The sequence below is a fragment of the Astyanax mexicanus genome, chromosome 21 (assembly GCF_023375975.1).
Source record: "Astyanax mexicanus isolate ESR-SI-001 chromosome 21, AstMex3_surface, whole genome shotgun sequence".
NCBI classification, from domain to species: Eukaryota; Metazoa; Chordata; class Actinopteri; order Characiformes; family Acestrorhamphidae; genus Astyanax; species Astyanax mexicanus.
Window position 1 is genome coordinate 27,422,695 of NC_064428.1, and position 25,141 is coordinate 27,447,835.

Below are 25,141 nucleotides of genomic sequence, written 5' to 3' on the forward strand. Positions count from 1 at the left end.
CTTCACTCAATGGCATCACTCAAATAATCCACTGTAGTCATTGTTTCTAAGCGTCTATGACTGGTATAACCTCTCGTTTGCAAGGTTCTTCAGTTCTGGTGCAGGAGGTCTGGTTTCCAGCACAGCTTGGTGATTTCCCTTCTCAGGAACACCTGCTGAGTCGCATCTGGTGTGTTTGAGCAGGGAAATCACCAAACTGCTGGACATCCGCCCTCCGGGAACCAGAACTGAGTGTAAATAATACAAGAATAAATTTGGTTTATTAGGGGTGCAAAGATTTATAATGTAATGATATAAAGACTTTAAATGGCATCACAAATCATTCACAAATTACAAATTTCACTTTTATTTTTTTATTTATTTATAATTATTTTCTAAAATCTGCAAAAATAAAAGGGGAAAATCTCTAAAGGGGTGAATACCTTTTATCAGCACAGTACATGTATTGCTTCCAAATGAAAACCTAATTAAATATAATAATAAATGCACCAATCAATGAATTTAGTTCTTATTTTATATAGTTATTAAATAATATTTTTTGTTTTTTATCGATTTGTGCATTTACAAAAATATTGCAAAGACTGACATCCTGATTACAATTCAGGGACAATATACTGTGAAACATCTTAAACATCAATTAACTTTAGTTTTTTGGTTTTTGCAAAAGCATTTTTTTTTTCATTTAGAAAAGTGTCCCATCACTTTTGGTTAAAATGAATACAATATTGTTTTTATTTTATATATCTATTAAATGGCCCAGATTTATTTAATTTGTCTGTTTCTCAAAACTTATATTGCAAATGGTAAATTATGATAATATATATCATGCAGTCCCAGTATGAAACACTTTCTAATTAACACTTATTAATGTTTAATAGGGTTTTGTGTATATATATATATATATATATATATATATATATATATATATATATATATATATATATATATATATATATATATATAATGTTATATATATATAAACATTTTTTCACTTTTGGTGATAAATAAGACAGTTGTTTTATTTTATATATTTTATATAGTCCATATCTTACAAATCTTAACTGATTTTATATAATTTAAGAACAATATATTTTGCAACCTAAGTATAAAATGCAAAACCATTTTAACCCAGACAGTTCAATCAATCTGCAATTAGAAAGGTGTCCCATCACTTTTGGTCAATATAGTTGTTTTTCTATATCTTGCATATTGCTTATATATTCTTATTTTTTTAAATACAAACATTTTTAACCCAGATAATTTGACAATTGATCTGCAACTGGATTTTTGAGTTTTTGTAAAAATGTAATTTGTAAAATGAATTAATAATAAAAAAAAAATTATATATATATAAGAGACAACTTCAGTTTCTGAATCAGTTTCTCTGATTTTGCTATTTATATGTATATGTTTGAGTAAAATGAACATTGTTGTTTTATTCTATAAACTACAGACAACATTTCTCCCAAATTACAAATAAAAATATTGTTATTTAGAGCATTTATCTGCAGAAAATGAGAAATGTCTGAAATAAGAAAAAAAGATGCAGAGCTTTCAGACCTTAAATAATACAAAGAAAACAAGTTCATATTCAAAAAGTTTAGGAGTAAAGAAATCAATATTTGGTGGAATAACCCTGGTTTCTAATCACATTTTCCTGCAGTCTTACACACTGCTTTTGGATAACTTTATGCCTTTACTCCTGGTGCAAAAATTCAAGCAGTTCAGCTTGGTTTGATGGCTTGTAATCCTTCATCTTCCTCTTGATTATATTTTAGAGGTTTTCAATTTGGTAAAAAAAAAAAAAAAAAAACAATTTTTGAGTGGTCTCTTATTTTATTCCAGAGCTGTATATCCATGCAGTAAAGTGGTGACTACCTTTTATCAGCATAGTACATGTATTGCTTTCAAATGAAAACCTAATATAATATAATGATGAATACACCAATACATTAATTTAGCTCTTATTTTATATAGTTATTAAAGTATCTTATTGGTTTATCGGTTTGTGCATTTAAAACTAGTTTTTTCTTTTGGTTTTAAAAATGCAAACTTTTTTTACGAAGACAATGACAATTTATCTGCAATTGAATTTTTTTTTAAATAAAAATAAATATTTTATTTATAAAAATTATATATATATCTATACACCTCCTGAGACCCACACCTTTTCTTAGTGTGTGTTTAAAATTTATCCTAGCTATTTGAGATTAGCAGGACCTTCCAAATATCAAAAATCTAAACTTAGTCTTTGTAAAGGAAATCGTTTTTTTTTTTTTTTATGTCCTTATATGGGGACAGTAGTAAAACGATTAAAAATTATCCTTGCCATTTGGGATCAGAAGGACCCAACTCTACAGTAAGTAAAATGAACTACTTTTAAACATCAAATGAGAATTGAATTTATCTGCCATTTATCTACCTGGACTGGCTGTAAAAACTTTTGATTGGGATTCCTGCCATCTTTTTTTAATCAATTGAGTATAATGTTGTTATGTGAACACTAGTTGCTATGGGCAGTATCATCTATATGAGGCCAAAGGGTCAACGTTTAAAAACATTATTATAATAATTTATTATCATGGTGCAGAGAAGCAGAAATGTAACGTCCACTTATGAGGGTATATATATATAATTTTTTTTTTTTTGCATAAATATCAAATAACTGTAGCCTTTAAATAACTGTAGTGACTCTGTAACATTTCCCCCCAGACACCTCACATGCTCTTCAATTACATATGTGTCCCATCACTTCTGGCAGAGCAGTGCGTGTCCTATTTTAGTTTGGTAACGGTATTGTTTCAGTGCTGTATTTTAGTCCCTGCTCTTACGTAACACCCTACAGTCTAGTGTGTAAATGGAGGAGCGGGGAAGGCTTGTGTGCTGGTTCTAATTTATTGGGATTGGAGACGCCACATCTCAGAAACGAGTCTCAGAAACGAGTCTCAGAAACGAGTCCAGATGAATTAAAGGTTCCAGCAGTCAGTTCAGTGTCTCAGCAAGATGTGTGCTTTAGTCATTTCTAAACAAACAGCCTCAGGCCTCTCCAGTTTGATGCTATTACCAGCTGTGAGTCCATTGAACACCCACCCACCCACTCACTCACATACATATCCTATCCTTAAGCTCCTTCCCCTCTCTCTCTCTCTCTCTCTCTCTCTCTCTCTCTCTCTCTTTCTTTCCTCTCGCACCTCTTTTTTTCTTTTAGGCCTGCTCATCCTCAATCTCCTCATCTCCTCTCTCTGTGTTTTTTTATTTTTCTCTCACCCAGTCTTCAGGCTGTGGAGGGCCTCGTTTACGTTTTTCTGGTGGAAGCTGGTCATGTAGCTGTGCATCTCTTTATAGTTGTTCCTGATGTTCCTCTCTGTGCTGCCATTGGGAACCGTGCCAAAGCGGAACGGAGGAGAAAAGTCATTTGGACGCTGGAACTGGAGGGCGAGAGAAAGAGAGAGAGAGAGAGAGAGAGAGAGAGAGAGAGAGAGAGTGTGAAAGCTCTGGACAAACAAAGACATTAGGAATCGATTCATTGGATAAGTTGAAAGAATCAGAAGCAGAATATATACCTCACCAACAGCTGTCTAGAAAAGAAAGGGGTCAGCAGATGCCTGTATAAATATATCTACCAATATATGAATATATACAGCTCTGGAAAAAAATAAGAGACCACTTAATATTAGGAGTTTCTTTGATTTTTACCAAATTGAAAATTCTGGAATATAATCAAGAGGAAGATGGATGATCACAAGCCATCAAACCAAACTGAACTGCTTGATTTTTTGCACCAGGAGTAAAGGCATAAATATATCCAAAAGCAGTGTGTAAGACTGGTGGAGAAGAACATGCCAAGATGCATGAAAACTGTGATTAAAAACAAGAATTATTCCACCAAATATTGATTTTTGATCTCTTAAAACTTAATGAATATGAACTTGTTTTCTTTGCATTAATTAAGGTCTGAAAGCTTTGCATCTTTTTTGTTATTTCAGCCATTTCTCATTTTTTGCAAATAAATGCTCTAAATTCCAATATTTTTATTTGGAATTTGGGAGAACAGTTGTCTGTATTTTATAGAATAAAAAAACAATATTCATTTTACTCAAACATATACCTATAAATAGCTAAATCAGAGAAACTGATTCAGAAACTGAAGTGGCCTTTTTTTTTTCCCAGAGCTGTATATACTCATTCACACATCAAAAAAATTTTGTTGCATCCAAAAAAAAGGGGGCGAGTAACACAAAAGTAATGCAATAGTTACTTTTACTGGTAACTAGTTACTTTTATAGTGGAGTAACGGAGTTAGTGACTCACTTACTTTTTTGGAGAAGTAACTGTAACTAATTCCTTTTTCAAAGTAATATGCCCAACGCTGCATATAGCGGAAGCTGTTGTAAATGCTATTCATTTATTTCCGGTACCACAGTCTGTTTTCACTCATGTGCAATCTGAATAATTGGAATTAAGGGCATTTTCACACCTGTAGTTCGTTTCTCTGGTGTGAATCAGTTGAAGAGTTTACTTGGAGTGTTTTCTCCCTTCTCGTTTGGTTTGTTTTCACACAGACACAAACCTATACACACCAAAATGTCCTTGATTGGTATCTTTTTACTATGGTAAGTATCTGGCTAATATATCAGGTTAAACTGCACCTGAACAGCCATTTAGCTCAAATAAAAGGAGTATATTTGATAGTTGGGTTGGATCGAGACCGGATCACATTCTCACCACAAACAAATTACTCTGGAGTTCGTTTGGAACCGGTCCACCCGTGACCACTTCCTCTTACGGGTCTTGGTGCGGTGTTATTGGTCAAAACCTGAGTATGATTACTGATTTCACACCTGCTGAAATGAACTACACCAAATGCGCAGATGAAGCAGAGTCCGTTTTAACTGGACTAAATGCAGCTAAATGCACCCTTAAAAGACTCACATTAAAAGCACTTTTCTGCACGATTCCCTCACTGTAATGTGCTGTAATCAGGATTAGGTCCAAGACTATAACAGAATCCCAAAAACTTCAAATTGCAAAAAGCCAGGTTTAAACATCCAGAAGCACGGAGCTATTATTAACACTAAAACGTAGCTATTTGACCTGTGGGCACTCGTCTGCTTCAGACCTTAAAAGATGAATGAGATCTTTTTTCCTCATTTCACAATGGGATCATGTCAGTGTATCCTGTAAACTCATATTGCTACATCCGCTTGACACCCAGAAGCTTTGCCAGACATGAAAAAAATAAAGTGCAACTTAAAGTAAAGAACAAAATCTCACCACATCAATTATTCAGAGGCTACAACAGCCTCTCAAAGTCAATTCTCCTTGCCTGTTTTAGCAGCTGTAACCTAGTTCCCATTAGCCCAGTAATTTCTCAATTCTAACGGCCAGACGCTAAGCTGCAAGAACACGCCGCAGAAACGGCGGAGACAGGCACGGCAATTAACACGGCCGACCACCGGCGCATGCCAAACACCTAGGCCAGTTACAAGCCGTTTAACTGCGTTCGCTTACACCTTGAACACATTCAGGATTTGTTTCCCCCGATCCATATCAAGGCTAATCCTTTCCTAGACTAAAACTACTCTCCATTCTAAAAATCAGTCCAGGACTGGGCTCTGTCCATGTCTAAAAAATCACCTCACGATTCAGAGCCATATTATTTTTCATGCTGTCCAGCTGTTTTTTTTTTTATTTGTATATTTATTCTTATTATGGACAAGATAAACATACACAGCCATAAGATTAACAACAATAACACTTTTCCAGGAAAAGCAGTTGCTGTAAGAGGCTATAAAACATGCCGTTAGCCCATATATAGGTTACAGTCCATTAGATATCTTTTTCAAGTGAAGTGAAGTGAGTGGGTGCTAGGCTAAAAGCTAACGAGCTGTCCTCCGATCTAACCTCACACAGTTCTAAAACATCCCAAATTGGGAATAATAATTACAAAAACTTGACTTTTACACTACTTGCTAAGACATGTTAAGCTAGGCTACGCTATGCTACATGACTTACAGTGAACTACAGTACTACAGTAACGTAAACCAGCCAATCAAAACAGAGCTCTTGAAGTCTATTGTAGAAGAATCAGCAAATACGTATGATAAGTATAATCATAACAAGGACATAATAGGGTTGTAAACAGACTTCTTTCTACTTTCTTGCTAATCATTGATAAAAAAGAACAGTTTAAAATTTTCTAACTAATGTTTAATGGTTTCATTCCATCGTTTTTTTTATTCATTTTTTAAAATGTCTAGTTTTAGATCTCTAGTATGAATGAATGCCATTCAAGCTGTTTTTTTGTAAAAAAAAAAAAAAAAGTGCTCCGGTGATTCGGTGTAATGTTGCTTTAGTCTGGTGGAGGAGTAGGCAGGAAGAAATTATAGGATTTCTGCTCTTGCTCATGAATATTCATACATGCAAACATATCGCCTTTGATTGGCTAACATCACTGAGAGGAAGCGACACGGAAAACAGTTAAAATCATTTTAAAATAAAGACATTTTTACACTATTAACACTATTTGCAGTGTCATATGCAGTTTTGCCAGTGACCTTGTAGAGTCTTAGAGTCTCTACAAAATGCGAAATCCACCGGAGATCCTATGTAAATCTATAGTTACTTACTGTACACACAGTGGTGGGTAGTCCAGGTCCAGAAAGTAAAAATCCACCCTGGGCTTTAGTTGGTTGAGCCACAGCAGGTGTAACAGAGGACTAAAGCCTACAGTGATCGTGTAGATCTTGAAATCGCTAAGAACAGCAATGCATAAGGACACTTTTTATCAATACTGCATTTCCACTGCATTATAAATGTGCTTTTAATTTTACGAGGTAAAAGCTTTACAGTTCATAATATGTTCTGATGTTTGTCATGAAGTGTGTCAATACTCTTGATTATAAATGTGAAAATGATCAATTTAACTATGAAATACCCAAATCCCATCCATACTGAAAAGAAAGTCCTTGGAAGTTTAAACCCTATTTTTTTTATTGGTGTTCCAGTCTACAATGAGGGGTCTCAGGTGGGTTTCAGGTAAGTATGAAATCCCTGAAACTCCTGAATGGGTTTGTACCTGTGTTGTTAATGGTATCCAGCTGTGCTATCTAGGCCCCATGTGGAGGGTACAACCCAAAAGGGACCCTTACTGGTCCCATCACTGGTCCTAATGAAGCCAACATTGTGGGGCCAACATTGGTTCCCATTGGTTCCAGTTGGTTCTCATTGGTTCCCAGTTGGGCTATTCACACAGGCCCCACATTTAGGGTGGGCTTCATGGGAAAATCCCCTATGGTTTACCTTTTTGTCGCTGAGGCCGGTCACCTGGTCCACGTACTCCTCCTGGATCATGAAGGCGGCCAGGTTAGCTGTGTAGCTGGCCAGGAAGATGACAGCGAAGAAGGCCCATACGGAGACCATGATCTTACTGGTGGTCCCCTTAGGGTTCTGGACAGGCACAGAGTTGTTGAAGACCAGACCCCAGAGCAGCCATATGGCCTTGCCAATAGTGAAGGAGGGCCCACCAGGTTCTGGAACAGAAAGAGCGATATAGCCCAAATGAGACGAAGACAGAACAACGAAGAAAAAAGAAAGAAAGAAAAAAATAAAACAGTAGCATCAGAATAAAAAAAGAGGCCCAGAGGAAGTGCAGAGAAGAGTAGAGGGGCAAAGGAAGAGAAAAGAGGATGGAAGAGAGAAAGGGAGAGAGAGAGGATTGGGGCAAAAAGAGATGTTTATAAGCGAAGCGAGATGGATGCAAGCGTCAGCATGTTCTGAAGAAGTGGAAACAACAATAACTTGAGGTGAAAAAGGCAGAGAGCTGTCAGAGGGGCTAGACGAAGAAAGAGAGAGAGAGAGAGAGAGAGAGAAAGAAAGAAGGAAAAAGAGAGAGAGAGAGAGAGGCACAGAGGGACCTTCCAGTATGTAGTAATTATAGAGAATGAGAAGTGTGTTTAAGCTACAGCACGGTACAACATGCTTATGTAATGGAGGCGTGTCATTAAACATGGGGCTGTGGGCGAGAGAAGAAACCAGTGGGCTCTGTTTCCTCAGGCTTACAGCAAATTAATCTACATGCCGCCATCACCGCACACGATATTCTGATGCTACAGCAAAGACTAACATATATACTCCACATAAGACTACATTTAAACTAGCCTGATTTAAGTTCATTCAACAAATTCACACATGAAGTCCAGTACAGTTGTGCATCAGGGCCTTCCACTCCTTTTTCTGTTCTTGTTACCATATATACCCCCCATATGACTCCATTTAAACTAGACTGATTTGAGTTTATTCCACAAATTCAGACATGAAGTACAGTATAGTTGTGCATCAGGGCCTTCCACTCCTTTTTCTGTCCTTGTTACCATATATACTTTCCATAAGACTCCATTTAAACTAACCTGATTTGAGCCTATTCATTATGTATATAGTTTAGTGTGAGGCATGGCTTTTTCTTGGCAAAGTCCACCATCCTGAAGTTGCCTCTTCTATGCTGATGTTGATATTGGTGTTTGACGGGTCGGTTGACAACCTGTGATGCATCGTTGTCTCAAACTGCACATCCTTAAGATATTTATCTTCCAGCACAGTTGTGCATTGGGGCCTCCCACTCCTTTATCTGTCTACGTTAGATCCAGTTTATGCTACTCTCTGAAGAGAGTAGTTAATAACATGGTAAGATATTTTCAAAATAGTTTCTTAGCAAAATATCTTGCTTTCTTAAAAGAACAATAGACTGATCGGAGTCCTGGTCATTCATTTTTGTCCACCATAGTGACAAGTTTTAAAGGTTTTGATGAACGGAATTATGGAATTCTATGTTATGTACAGTATGTTTTTGTTTTTGAGGTTTGAGTCTTTCCAAATGCATGATAGAGATGAATGTTTCAACAAATTGTGAATATTATTATTTATTTTAAGGACATAAAGGGGTTAAAAATCTATAACTAACTATAAGTACTTCTTTATGTGAAAGATGCTCAACATCTGATGCTCAATGACCTCACTGGTCAATATGCTGAGAGGAAGCATAGATTGCTTGCATGGACATGGATACATGATGCGTCCTGACATCTTGGCTATAATGTGTCGGGGTGTTTAATAGGTGTTCTCCCACTGTGCAAATGGAAGTGCGTGTGGGTGCGTACCTCGACCGTCTGCCAGACAGCGGTTATATCCGACAGGACTGAAGTACTCAAAGACAAAGACAGCGACGGCAGACACAATCAGCAGCATCACGAACATCATCACCCAGACATCAGCACTAAAGGGCTCTGAGTGAGAGAGAGAGAGAGAGAGAGAGGGAGAGGGTCTGATTAATGAAGTGCTCATTGAGGAATCCTGAAGAAGTGATCATATCTGGAACACCACTTCTTTCCACTTGCTAATTATGTATGTCTGGCAGAGAGAGAGAGAGTGTGTGACAAAAATAACAGAGGGATACACAGCATTCAAAAGTTTGAAATGACTTGTTTAAGTGAGACACTACAAGAAGAAATAATGAAGTTTGGGATATGTTCAATCTGCAGTGCACTCTCCCTTAAATATTAACATAACAAAATGTAAATGTTTGTATTTCAGCATGTTTTGTGAATTCGCAAACTTTTACTATACCCAAAAGTGTGTGAACATCTAATCACACTTAAAACAGCTTCAAAATCACGTGCATTAACCATTTAAACCCCTAAAGGCCCATACTTCTATTCCTAAATATAAAAACTGACAAACATATGTTTCATAGTAAGCACTGAATCATTTATACAAGATACTGAAACATTTGTATTGAATACTGAATCATTTACAATAGATTGTTTAAATAGAATAGTTTATAGCACTTACAGAATAATGTATAGTAGTATTTAATCATTTACAATAGATATTGAATCATTTATACGTTTATACTGTGTCACTTATAGTAGATACTGAATCATTTACAATAGATACTGAATCCTTTATAGAAGATACTAAATTATTTACAATAGATACTAAATCATTTATAGAATATACTGAATCATTTATAGGCGATACTGATTCATTTACAATAGATACTGATTCATTTATAGAAGATACTGAAACATCTATAGTAGATACTGAATAATTCACAATACATACTAAATTATTTACAATGGATACTAAATTATTTAGAGAAGATAATGAAACTTTTATAGTAGGTTCTAAATCATTTACTATAGATACTGAATCATTCATAGGAGATATTGGATCTTTTATAGTAGATACTGAATCATTTACAATAGATACTGAATCATTTTTAGAGGATACTGAATCCTTTATAGTAGATACTGATTCATTTATAGAGGACCCTGAAACCTTTATAGTAGATACTGAATCATTTACAATATATACTGAATCATTTATAGTAGATACTGAATAATTTACAATAGGTACTGAATCATTTATAGAATATATTGAATCACTTATAGTAGATACTGATTCATTTATAGAGGACCCTGAAACCTTTATAGTAGATACTGAGTCATTTACAATATATACTGAATCATTTATAGTAGATACTGAATAATTTACAATAGATACTGAATCATTTTTAGAGGATACTGAAGCCTTTATAGTAGATACTGATTCATTTATAGAGGACCCTGAAACCTTTATAGTAGATACTGAGTCATTTACAATATATACTGAATCATTTATAGTAGATACTGAATAATTTACAATAGATACTGAATCATTTATATAATATATTGAATCATTTATAGTAGATACTGATTCATTTACAATAGATACTAAATCATGTATAGAAGATATTGAAGCATTTATAGTACATACTAAATCATTTACAATAGATGCTGAATGATTTTTAGAAGATATTGAATCATTATAGTAGATACTGAATCATTACAATAGAAACATTTGTAGTCTATAGAATCATTTACAGTAGTTACTGAATCATTCATAGAGGATAGTGAAATATTTATAGTACATACCAAATGTATTATAGAAGTTACTAAGTCACTTATAGTAGATGATGAAACATTTATAGTATGTATGTTTATTTCTATTATCTATATCACCTATAAGAAAAAAATGAATATTTTATTGTAGAAACTGAATCTTCTATTGTAGATATTAAATCTCACAAATAATTGGGATCCATTTATTAATATAATTGTACAATAATTGTATGCCACTGACAATAATAATATAACTATATAATAAAAAAAAACTTTCTTTAAACATCAATCAATTGAAATCAGTATTTCTCTATCCTATATTTTTAGTTATATTTTGTACTGAAAAGGGACTGGAAACATCTGATAACACTGCCAGTTAGTAAACACCCTTTTCATCAATCTAATCTGCCATTCTTTCACTGAAGTATCTCTTCACAATGAAATAAACAATACTGTTTCATCCAAATACTGGATTCCTGCTTTTTCAAATATGCAAATATATGCAAACTTGATTGGAGGCCCAATTTGCATACTTAAATGCAATTATCAGGAACATTTCCATAAAAGAAATCAGTAATCAACCGGCAGAGATATATTGTAATACAGTATCTGTTGTTGTACAAAATGACTGTATTTGACTCACCCAAGTAAGTGATAATTATATTATCCAATAATAACATTATACATTGCAGATTTTATTATACTATTACCTACGCACTCTGTTTTTGTGAGATTTTATTCAACACGAGTTGGTCATTAATTTAAATTAATTATTATTTTTTTATTCTTCAGTGTTACATCTATAGCTCTGAATCCTTTCTAGTACATATTGGATCATTTAATGTAGATACGGAATCATTTAAAGTAGATACAGAATCATTTAATGTAGATACGGAATCATTTATTGTAGATACTAAATTATTTATTATAGGTACTTATTTAATGTAGATATGAAATCATTTATTAAATATATTGTATCATTTGATGTAGATGTAGAATCATTTAGTGCAGATACTGAATGATTTATTATAGGTACTGAATTATTTAATGTAGACATGAAATCATTTATTATAGATACTAAATCATTTAATGTAGATAAGGAATCATTTAATGTAGACACAGAATCATTTAATGTAGATCCTGAATCATTTATTGAAGGTACTGAATCATTTAGTATAGGTACTGAATCATTCAGTATAGATATGGAATCATTTGGTATAGATACTGTATCATATAATGTAGATACAGAATCATTTAATGTAGGTCCTGAATCATTTATTAAAGGTACTGAATCATTTATTATAGGTACTGAATCATTCAGTATAGATATGGAATCATTTGGTATAGATACTGTATCATATAATGTAGATACGGAGTAATTTAATGTAGATCCTGAATCATTTATTGAAGGTAATGAATCATTTATTATAGGTACTGAATCTTTCAATATAGATAAGGAATCATTTGGTATAGATATTGTATCATATAATGTAGATACGGAATCATTTATTATAGATGCTGAATCATTCATTTCAGATACTGAATCATTTATTGTTGGTAATGAATCATTTATAGAAGATACTGAATCATTTAGTTTAGATGCTGAATTATTTACAGTAAAAGCTGAATCATATTTAGTATAGTCCTAATCATTTTAATTGACACTGAATCATTTATAATTGATACTAATTCATTTATAATACATACTAAATTATTTGTAGTAGAGAGTGATTTATTAACATTACATACAGAATCATTTACCTAATGAATCATTTAAAGCTGATACTGAATCATTTACAATATATGCTGTGCCATCATCTAAAATTCTGAAAATAATATTATATATATTATAATTATGGAAGAAGGTTATGTATTATATTTATATTAAGTGATTAAATGATAGTGGAATGTTAATGGGATAATTCGTTGGATATTAAACAAATCTGAAATTTGCATTATTTTATATTCATATTGCAGAATCAAGGTAACAGTGTGTGTGTCTGTAGAGTATGGACGTGAACACACTTCAGTTTATTCCATACCTAGAAATGCCGAGGGGGACACTGTGCCGTTGCTACGGGAGACCATGACACTAATACCCGTCTCTATGAAGGGCACGGAGAAGTCGATGACCTCTGACCTCTCCTCATTGATGGTCAGAGAGCCCACTGCCATGTGGGCATTCTTAAACACCACCTGCAGCATGGGAGACAGAGAGAGAGACAGGCAGAGGTTAGAAAGGGTGAGACAGTTCAGACCTACAAGACTACACCACTGAGAGAGACAGTGGAGAAGAAAAAAAAACAACAGAACGAGAGAAACACAAAAAAAGCACTAAAAATACCTTTACTTTGCCATCACTGACAAGAATTCAGGTAATTTTACATATACTATACGCACTTTTTAAGAATACTAAGTAGTGATCTCACAGAGCACTTTCTTACAGCCTGTTTTTACGTTGTGTGCCTGTATTGTTTAAAAATCCATGAACTTCTAGTCACAACACTTTTCACACTGCCTAGTCCAGATATTAAACCTGCTAAATATTTGTAAAGGCATTTCTAGCATATTGCTATCTTGGCAACGAAAAACACAGGTGTGCCACTGACTAAAAAAAAACAACCTAGACACACGTCAACAGTAAAACATTTACTGCTATCTTGGCAGTGAATACGCCCTTGCTCGTTACGCACACTAAGACACGCAGCAATGCACAAACCCATAGTGTGTGCCTGTTGGCAGCTATGCAAATGGTAACATCCACAATAAACAGAATGAACGAGTGTGAACGAGCAGGTCAGTTTCCTCCTCTGATGAGAAGAAACATTGGACACATGCAGGTAGCTGCGCCGCTGAAATAGCAATGCGCCAAAGTCAGAGCACACCTGTATCTTAAAGCGAATAGCAAGTGACACACTAACTGGTTTATTTCACGTTGTGCCCGAAAACACCAATAATTAACTAAGAGAATTAGAACATGCCCTTTGCACATTTCGAGTCATAAAGGGTGTACTTTTCCCGTTGTTATGATAGCAAAGACACACTGACTGACACATTGCGCAGTTGATGGCTTGCCTATACATCAGAGTTAACAGAAACTTTAATTTCATTTTTTTTATTTTATAAGGTATATTTTAACATTTTGTTCTAGAAACCAGGTCAGAACTAGTTCTATGGAACGTAAAACATTTAATTAATGAATTTATTTATTTATTACACTTTTTAAAGAAGCTAGTTTATCTCCAGAACTAATCCAGCACTTCTACGGGTCAGATGGATCAACACATATTAACACTGTCCTATGCTATTAGGATGTTAAATAGATGTTACTGAGGGACTTAAACATGAGTTAAAAAGTGCTGTAAGAAACATTATATGTCAGGGTCAGCGACACAAACATAACCATGGGCATAAATAAGTATAAAATGCATGTTTTTGTCTCTTGTATATATATATATATATAAAGAGAGAGAAAGAGAGAGAGAGAAAGAGAGAGTCTATGTATATATATGTCTACATCATTATCAGTACAGTGATGGCGGCGCTCGGAGCTGAAGCTACCAGCACGGGTTGTAAACAGTGGTTTTTAATAAGCTTCTTGTGCACTTTTTAAGTTATTTATACCTCATTTTAAATGTCAGGGCTCTCCGGATTCTAGCAAGATGTTGCGAAGCTCCATTGATCCTGGATAACGGTGGAAAAAGCAAATTTTCGGGGCAAATTATGGCCTGTGTCAACCAGTCTGAAGGGTGTTTGGACAAACTGTTAAAATTTCTGGATTTCGGAACGCTGTGGGAGAACGGAGGTGTGCTATTCATCAAATGTCAGTACTTTTTATCATGTTTTGCTTTGTGACAACATTACACAGCACTACATAAATAAACTACAACTGATTTGAACTGAAATTTGAATCCGCTAAACTTTTGTTTAAGATTAAGTTAAATTCACTTGCAGCAATGTTTTACCCTCTATTGTAAAGCCATCCAAGAAGAGAAGAGCCTTTAACTGCAGCAAAGAAGAGATAAACTCCCTATTTAATACCCTTGAATCTGTAGGACAAGCATGTGTCTACAGAAGCTGCAGGATATAGAGTGCGGAATGACTCATTTACCGTTAGCAGTGATAAAAAAGTAGTGATCTATTTTATCTATGGATGAGTGCATACGGGCTGTCAGGTCAGGATCAGAGGACGAGGACATGCACAGTGTTTTAATAGTGTTAAAAGGATATCCACTCATTCAGTCAAAGAGGAACTCATTCATATTTCCCCCCCAGATCATTTCCAGAACCAGTAAAAACCAAACAAATACACCAAAAATAAAGAAAGAGTCCTAAAACGAGAAACGAGTGAACATACAAAGACAAACTGGGTTACTACTATGGCTCGCTATATCTGGAAACAGTCATTTTCCCTTCTTCCTTCTTCCTCGTCCCCTTCCCTCTATCCTTCCTTCCCAAGTCCCCTCTTCTGCTCAGGTATATTTAGCTTTAAATACCAGAGGCCTGAGGCTACACTGGAAAATGGGGCAAAACAGACTGAGTTAATAAGGTGAGCGTATGCTTCAGAGACACTCCGCCCATTTTCTACACCTCTTACCTGCTTTCTTCTTATCTCATCTTTACCAATACGCTTATTTTCCTTTTTGTCCTCTAATTATTTATCCTTTTAATGCTGAGGGAACAAGATACTGCCAATCCACTTTCAGTACTGATCCTCTTTATTCTTATCACAGTGAAATATTTCATGTAATTATAGGACAAGTTCTTGTAAAATTAATAATTATTCTGTTTTATAAGGAGTGTATGATGCTTTTTTAATAATTAAAAGCTGTTGAAAGGGAAAGATTTCATGTAATTATAGTTCTTGTAAAATGACAGTATTAGTTGGTAATCATAGTAAATACAATAACTATTTTTTTATGGTTTATATCTGTTCTGGCGCTCCCTGTCTTAAGATTTCAGGGGGGGGAGGGGGGTTACACTTTTTTTTAACAGTGCAAACTGTCACTTGATTCCATGGACTACAATTCCCATAATTCCTCTCTCTTACATAGAAATCTGTCACATTACCATGTCCAGCAAATCACAAAGCACTTTTTCCAAGATCTACTGCATGTTACCTGAGTACTAGAATTTCTTTCACCCATGTTCAGTCTACCTGATTGTATAGTTCTTTGCGAAGTATTGCCAACAGTCCTGTTAGATCATTGTGCTCTTCATACTAGACAACTTGTGTTGTAATCGGGAATCTTTTAGGAGTTGTGATTTTTGCATATATCCAACTAATTAGCAACACAGGGTCAATAATTATCCAACCTTTTACCAGAAGAAATGCAGTTTTGCCATAAAATACACACTGAAACTATTGCTTTGCCTGTGTGTTGATTTGCAACTTAAAAACACACCGAAGAAAAAGAAAAGAATATGGACAGGTAGTCTTTGTCCATCTAGCTCTGCCCTTAGTTCATAGCTCATGACCCTTGCACTCTTACTGGCTAAAGCAAGTCACTGCATTTACATAAACTTCTAGTCACAACACTTTTCACACTGCCTGATTTAAAGTCGTCGACTGGTTCAGGTAACAAACTTGCTAAATATTTGTAGAGGATTCTACAGTATTAGCAATCACACTTTTCAAACATAGTAATATTAGCTAACATTTTTGTCAAAAGCAAATTGCAATTAGCCTCCAATTTGAGGCTTTTAATTCCGACAGAATTTGTTAAAAAGCATCATCAACAAAATCGTATAGCAAGAACCTGGCCTTACCCACAGAATAATGATCGCAAAAGTTCCAGGTATGTAGATTTTAAGCTGAAGAAGAAAAAGGAAATGCAAAGTGTATGTTTGTTTGTGTTGGTCAGTAACAATATTTAGCACCATGCACGTCCTGGGCCATCATGCACAGATATTAAGCAGCGAACGATTCAGCCGAAAAACAAGCAGCCTCCACGAGCCTTGTGACGGCTGTGACGATAATTCATCTGACTCTAAATGAAAAGAAATTAGATAAACGTGCCACATTCATTTAAACTGTGGATTAGCATATGCTTCTGCAATGGGTATTATTTGTAATCTATGAAATCTGAATTAAAACACCAGCTGGACATCCCCTCAGGCTGCCTCTCTTTCTTTTTCTCTCTCTCTCTCTCTGTTTCTGTTTGCTGCTCTATATCATGCACTCTCTCTCTCTCTCTCTTCATGTCTCCCTTTATGTCACTGACTCATTCTCTCTTCCCCTCTCTCTCTCTCTCTCTCTCTCTCTCTCTCTCTCTTTCATTAACACTCCTTTTTTCACACATGCAGAAATACTGTGAGACATTACCAAGCTAAAAAACACAGACTTCATGTTTCAACAACCTTATATAAATGCTGATCTAAATACAAATCTATTTTATAGAAGATGGAAAAAAATTAAATGTACAATGTGTTTCTGTCCCCAGTACTCTGTGTATTGCCACAAATTATTGATTAGACGAATTGACAAATTTTCGTAATCGAGACTATTTAAAAATAATTAGTTTCTTGGATTTTACCAAATTGAAATCCTCTGGAATATAATCAAGAGGAAGATGGATGATCACAATCCATCAAACCATCCGAACTGCTTGAATTTTTGCACCAGGAGTAAAGGCATAAAGTTATCCAAAAGCAGTGTGTAAAACTGGTGGAGGAGAGAACATGCCAAGATGCATGAAAACTGTGATTAAAAACCACCAGGGTTATTCCTCCAAATATTCATTTCTGAACTCTTAAAACTTTATGAATATGAACTTGTTTTCTTTGCATTATTTGAGGTCTGAAAGCTCTGTATTCTCTGTAACAATGTTCATTTTGCTCAAACATAAACCTATAAATAGCAAAATCATATAAACTGATTTTTTTTTGCTGTTCCATAACTTTTAGCATGTTGGGGTACATCTAAAAGCAACCTTTTATGTATGGCAATGCTAATGCTAATGCTGTGTTCCGGTTAAACTTGAATGGTGCAATTTCCATTTTCCACACTTTTTTTTTTAGCTGTAACATCAGGAAACTCTTATTTGTTTTAGAATCTAAGAGTAGAATTCAGCAGTTTATAACCGCTTCTATCTATTTGTGTCTCATTAAATCAATAAACACGTTTACATGGGGCTTGGATATATGAAATAATGTAGGTTATAATCCATTGTTTTCAATTGATTTAACTAGCAATGCTAACCTTAAACAATGCTAACAAAGATAGCTGATATATGAATGTTTAACCATATATAAATGCAAATTAACAAAAATACTAGCCACCAAATCTCACTTACGCATTCCAGAGGAGTAGGCTATAGACTGCTACTACACTTTCACCACACTGAGAGCTTAAATTCACTCTGTATGGAGATAAAAAGGTCAGCTTACTTGAGTGAAGGATTTATGCACTTGTTCCAGCACTAAGAATTTAATTAAGATAAAGTCACCACCATTAGCCCTCGCATATGTAATCAACGGCATCTTTCTGCGCACACAGCAAGACTGCAAATTCTCCTCAGCTGGAGGCTCGCAAACACACTGATCACCTCATGTCAAAGCAGAGTGGGGCTAATGTGACTAGCCTGAGTTAGCAACATAAACAAGCTACCTGACTCACTCACACTCATTAGCATTGCATTTATGAGGTAGAATTTCTCTTCAGATGTAATTCTGGGTGTTTTTCAGTTTCTGTTTTTCAATATCTCTAATCTTAGGTGTTTTGCGTTGGTATTGTTGTTAATATTCATGCTGGATTGCTAATAATAGCTACAGCTAATGCTGCAATTTCAAGTGGTGTCAGTTTTCTTTGAAAAAAAATAAAAATACTGATAAGTTTTCTACCAGAAAATGGCTGTAAAAGTGTGATATTTTTCTAGCACTTTTTGCAGAACTTTGTTTTTTTATATACTTATAACATACTATATGTATATTATACATATGTATACAGCTCTGGAAAAAAAATAAGAGACCACTTCACTTTCTGATTCAGTTTCTCTAATTTTGCTATTTATAGGTATATGTTTGAGTAAAATAAACATTGTTTTATTCTATAAACTATGAACAATATTTCTCCCAAATTATAAATATATAAAAAATATTGTCATTGTTGAGAAATGGCTGAAATAACAAAAAAGATGCAGAGCCTCTTCACAAGCTTTTTATAAAGTTTTAAGTTAAGAGTTCAGAAATCAATATTTGGTGGAATAAACCTGGTTTTTAATCACAGTTTTCATGCATTTTGGCATGTTCTCCTCCACCAGTCTTACACACTGCTTTTGGATAACTTTATGCCTTTACTCCTGATGCAAAAATTCAAGCAGTTCAGTTTGGTTTGATTGTTTGTGATCATCCATCTTCCTCTTGATTAAATTCCAGAGGTCTTCCATTTGATAGAACCAAGGAAACTCATAATTTTTAAGTGTTTTCTTAATTGTTTTAAAAGAGTTGTATATATAATATTTTATATGCTATATTGGCTTGTATATGTAAACTATAAAGTTTTTAACAGGGATATATCAGCTTAAAAAAATAGTTTAAAATTACATAAAAGTGTGCCACTTTTGGATCAAAAAGACTTTTTAGTTAATTTTTTAGTTTTTTGTTTCACTAAAATTACCATCAAATCTGTTAAAAAATAAAAAGATATATTCATGTATTACATATATAAATAATACAACTTCAGAAAATTGCATGAGATATTTCAATATACTGTGTTTTTTGTTATTTTAATATGATGAGCCTAATGAAAGTTAAAGTTTACTAGAAAGTGTACCATTGAAATCTCAGTATTTCTAAAACTTTCTATAGTCTATTTAAACTACAAGTATCTAGTAATTATTTCCTTAAGGTCAAGTTATACATATAAGCACACCCATGATTAATTCAAAGAATTAGTACATTTAGTACGTTAGTCTCTTTTGTGTGTTTAAGACGTGCAAGGCTTACTTTTCCCGTCGTTATGATAGCAAAGGCACTCTGACACACCCTAAATAAAGCCGGGCAGAAAGAGCAGTTGGTGGCTCTCTTATAGATCACTAAAATAGGGCCCTATACGTTTTTACACAACGTTTTATTTGACTAACCTTTACCCCTTAACCCCTTAACGCCTGAATTAATGTAGCTGTATATGAAAAAATGTTTCATGTGTGTTTTACCTTTAAGTAGATAGTAAATATTGTTGAGATTATTGATTTCACTTTTGCACAAAAATAAATAGAAATTTTGGTATGTTGCAAATTTGCAACAACAGGCAATATGGTCTATTTGGGGTAAATTTGGTATGTTGCAAATTTGCTACAGCAGACATAATGGTCCATACTAAGATAACAATAACAGAGTAATATAACAGTGAAAAATCAATGTTTTATTTATGCACCCAACAGCAGGCATTCAATAATAAATAACACCAATTACTGTCACCAACACAATATACACAAATATTACAGGAAACATTTCATTAATTTGAATTCTAGATTCATTTGAATTGTAAATTGTCAAAGGTTCCTAGGTCCGTGGCGAATATGCACTAACAGGCATTGGGGGAATGCAGGCGCTATCTTGGCAGGTTGATTGAATCAAACGGTTAGTCGCATATTTGCAACAACAGGCGTTAAGGGGTTAACCAAAAATATTTTTAGCTTCTGTGCCTGTTTAATATATGTTCTGATTATCTGTAGCTTTTTGTTGCCGGGTACTGGTTAACATCATGTCAAATCCATTCTTTTTTAATTAGATTTTAGTCACTTTTTACATTTAATTTGTATTTAATGTGTTCAGAAGCGCATAAACTAGTTTTATTTAACTAAAACATGAAGTAAAAAAAATATTTCACTGTATTATTTGTGGATATATCATATTCTATTCACATTCTTACATGAAACATGGTGTACACTGCACATCACACAGGCTACGCCTCGGGCTGATGAGCAGCTCAGTGCGTGTGCTGAACTTGCGTATGTAAGCATCTCCAACATCACCTGAAAGAATGTCAGATTCTACACACCCATGAATTCTTAATGAGCTCCCCATAGTAGTACTGAAGAGTTCAATAGACGACAGACAAAATCTGCTTATTCAGGGATCAGACTGCAGAAATTTAAATCAATGACTATATCAGGTCTTTCAATATCCATGTGAGCGCTTTCGAGAAAAGTGGATCTCCAGGGGTAACAGAAAGCCAAATGGAGCACAGACGACTACAAAACATAAATAAAAAATAACATTTTCGAATGAAATATGAAATCAAATGCATTCCTTTACCAAATTTAGCGTATACATATTACACCCTGGCCAAGTATATTTTAAAGTGTACGGCTAAAATACAGCTCTGGAAAAATTAAGAGACCACTTCAGTTTCTGAATCAGATTCCCTGATTTTGCTTTTTAAAAGTTTATACTAGCCTTGTATATATATATATATATATATATACTGCATAAAATCTATTGGCAAAAACTAAATCAATACAAATATATGTATATTAAGCAAAAACAATCTGCCAATGCAAAAATTTTCTTAGTAAGATTTCTTACAAAAAGCAATGGCAAAGTCTCAAAATGAGGGAAGTAACACCTAAATCAAGCAAAAAAGTCACTGTTTTTGGACACAAGAATCAGAATAACTTGATTGCTGCTTGACTTTGCTTATTTTGAGTTCACATTACTTAAAACAAGGCACAAAATCTAAGTAAGAATGATTAAGATAATTATCCCTAAAATAAGCAAAATAATCGAACACTTACACACAATGCTTAGTAAGACAAAAAGTCTTATCAGAGAAGAAAATAAGATTTATTGCCTTAAATATAGAACATTTCACTTGCTAAGATTTAGTTTTTTTGCAGTGTATACTAACTTATCTTTAATAATCTCTGTGTTCAGACTGAATAAAACTGAATCCGAAGCCAAGCCCACCTCTCCGACCATGCCGTTCCACGTGCCGTTGATCTTCTTGCCGTGCTTGCCGTTGGTCACCAGGTAGAGGTCGTAGGTGAACTTGACGGTCTTGGCAATCTTTTTGAGGATGTCTATGCAGAAACCCTTGCAGCAGCGCTTGATGTAGATCCCTGAATCTCCTGTTTGGTTTCTAAAGAGAGGAAAGGAGGAAGGCGTAAGTCGTCAGGCGGAGGATAAGGGGTAATCATCCTTGACAAGAAGGTTCTTTAGGGCTTTTAACCATGAGGAATGAGACAAATGATTCAATGAAATAACCTTAAAATAACAGCAGTTCACAAAATGATCCTGGCTGGGGTACTCAGCTAATGCTTACCCTCAAAGTGACTTGCATTAACCAATTATCTGAGGGCAACCTTGGGTTAAGTGTTTCACTCGATGGCACAATAGTGAGGATGGTACGTTATAAATTAGGATCAGGCGGCCTTTAAGTCTGTGGTTTATTACTAAAGGTGATGTGGCCTCTATTTCAGAACTAATGTTTTATCTATCAATTATAAAAGTGATGCTGGAGAATAAATCCATCTTTTTTGCTGCTCTAGAGGAGTGACAGGAAAATCTTACAAAGTCGTCATGAAAAAATGATGATAAACAGTGGCACTAATCAGACACCGTAGTCATTAATGGCTGATAATAATTGTTGTCTCATATCATGATCAGGATGTATCATCAGATATTAAGGAAACATGCTGAGTTTAAGCACTGGGAGCTCTTGTCAGCAGAGCGTAAGCCAGTATTTTCTTATTAAAACTGGGTTTTACTCTCCGAATCTGCCCACCAATATTCCCCCAGTTCCATTTCCACCATTAAGGGTTGCAAACAGAGTGCTGCAGCCATGGAAACAGGCAAACTGGCAATTTTTCGCTGGAACAGGTAATCACTGTGCTTCAGTAAGGTTTGCTAACCAGAGCTAAGCAATTTATTACCAACAATAGTGTAGCAGATACAGGCATTTTTGATACTGAAACATATTTATTAACAGATCAGCCAACATCTTGCAACCCGCATGAGCCTCACGTACAGGGAGGAGCGAGTGGGGAAGAAAACATAATCCAGTGTTTGAAAATTGAACTTCTTTAGTCATTTTACAAGCTAGTTCGCATTTATTACTAATTGCCACTTTAAATATGAGTTCATGCTTATGAGAGCCCTCAAAGAGAAATTTTATGAAGATATAAACAGTATTAATTTAGCCGTAAAAAAAAGAAACTATAACTCATTAGGATACTTAAGGTTCTTTGAGAGAAACAATTGGAAAACCACAACACAAAAAGCATGTTTTTAATAGTTGTGAGTGAGAAAAACCATGAAAAAAACATGTATATCCACTTAAGCTACTCAGCATGCTGTATGAATTGCCTAATTCTGGATGAACAGACCAAAAGAAATGCTTTAAATACTTGAAATAAACTCTTATTTTACATAAACTTCCATTAAAAGTTAAGAATACGTTTTCCTTCTTATTTAAAGCCACCATTTTGAAGATACATTTTTTCCCATTGGAGAGAAACGATATACAAATATAAAAACATACAAACAGTGAAATGAGATGATTAAGCTTCAGCAAACAGTAAAAATATTTAATATTATGTCTGTCTAATCTTTTGTAGCTGCTGTAATGTGTGCTAACTGTGAATTAGCTGCTAAATAAAACTGCTTAAGGTCTCTGTTCAGCAGTAATCCTAAAAGCTAATCAAACCGATTGGTGTTTGCTAATGAGCTTAGCATCTTATGAAGCAATATGCTACCTGCACAGCAAAATCTAATTCTGTTTAAATGAACAGTCTATATAGGATAAAACTGGGGTTTTAGGGGTTAAATATCATGTTGGGTTTTATGTAATGGTAAAATACTATCAAGCTAACAAGTAAACAGTGTTGGGGGAAGCTTACTGTGCTCTTTATAGTTCATTTGTAGCAAACAGCTTTTCAGCATCAAAGCTAGCCCTCAGGGAAATCTAAGCTACAAGAGACACAGCAGAAACATCTTGTAAATTGTAGCTACTTTTCAGCAGGTATTACTGGATGGAAAAAAATGAAACATTTTTTGTGGCACAATCTTGTCATGTCTACATTCCTCGTGTAAATGTTCAAATAACTGAGCTAAGCTGACCATATTTTGAGGCAAGCATGAGCTAGGTCTGTTTTTAGCCTTTAGCTTTAGCAGTGTAGCACAGTTAGCTAAGCTAGTTTATGGGTTGTCTACAAGTCTGTGCTAATTAGGCATTGTCATGTAATCCTAAAGGTTTGTTTTTTTTTTGTTTGATTTTGGAAATGTCTATAGTGGTCTGGTAATATAGTTAAAGCTACATGACTGAAAGAAGGAGCTTCACCATGTGTATTCCAAAAGTAGCTATCATAGCAATATACTAAAAGAAAATGTCAGTTAACCAATATATTATATATTTTACATTTTTACTTCTATTGGAAATACATCTGTACATGGATTAGAATTATTTTAATTTCACTTTACATCAGGTATATTTATTTTTCTGAACAAAGCTGTATAAGCGCTTAGTAATGTTTAACAGATGTTGATAATGCTTAACAAAGGCAAAAGTTGAATTACAACAAACACCCCTACATATATATGATATGATATATATGTTAGTCAATACTTAATGTTAAGTGTTACCAGAAAATGTAGCTACTGTATTTTTCGCACTATAAAGTGCATCGGTCAATAAGGTGCACTATTAACAAATGTCTATTTTATGGTCTTTTTTTATACATAAAGCGCATTATGTGACACTAGTAAGTAACAGGGGTGTCGCCATGTTTTCCTTCTAATTCAGCAGGTCTTGCTGATGGGTGGCGAGATCTGTAAAGCTAAGCTAAGTAAACAAAAATGTACAATAATCTACACAGATTTTTCTCCTGAAAATTGTTGGTGAGTAAAGTGCTGTTTGTTTATTTATAGTAAGCATAGATTTCCAGATTTCCACTAAGGCATAAGCATCTTACCGCTAGCGCTAGCTGCCCGACAGCACTGGACTGAGAGACCCTATGTGTTCCGGTAAACCAGAGCGATATTAGATAGCGGTTTGTCCCACGTAGCTTGTTTAAACAAGGTAAACATGCAGACTACAGTCTGATAGCGCTTAGCACGTTAGTGGCTAACGCTAATATTGCTCCAGCAGTGCTAGCTGGGGTTAGCAGCAGGCTACAGTCTGATACTGCTCACCTCTGAGCTGCAAAAGAGCTAGCGCTTAGCGCTGTTAGTGTCTAATTCTAATACTGCTCCAGCAGTGCTAG

The 25,141-nt window shown here is 34.6% G+C and overlaps 1 protein-coding gene across 3 annotated transcripts in view; it reads right to left on the bottom strand.

Annotated features, from left to right (window-relative positions):
* The window catches only part of grin2bb (glutamate receptor, ionotropic, N-methyl D-aspartate 2B, genome duplicate b), a 205,338-nt gene that overhangs the window by 22,657 nt on the left and 157,540 nt on the right, over nt 1-25,141 (bottom strand). For all 3 annotated transcript variants that reach the window (XM_049469740.1, XM_049469742.1, XM_049469741.1), the window contains exons 9-13: nt 21,849-22,020; nt 12,980-13,133; nt 9,156-9,281; nt 7,303-7,532; nt 3,268-3,428 (exon numbers count right to left, since the gene is read on the bottom strand). In XM_049469740.1, the coding sequence (XP_049325697.1) occupies nt 3,268-3,428; nt 7,303-7,532; nt 9,156-9,281; nt 12,980-13,133; nt 21,849-22,020 (843 nt within the window). The remainder of the gene's footprint in view (nt 1-3,267; nt 3,429-7,302; nt 7,533-9,155; nt 9,282-12,979; nt 13,134-21,848; nt 22,021-25,141) is intronic.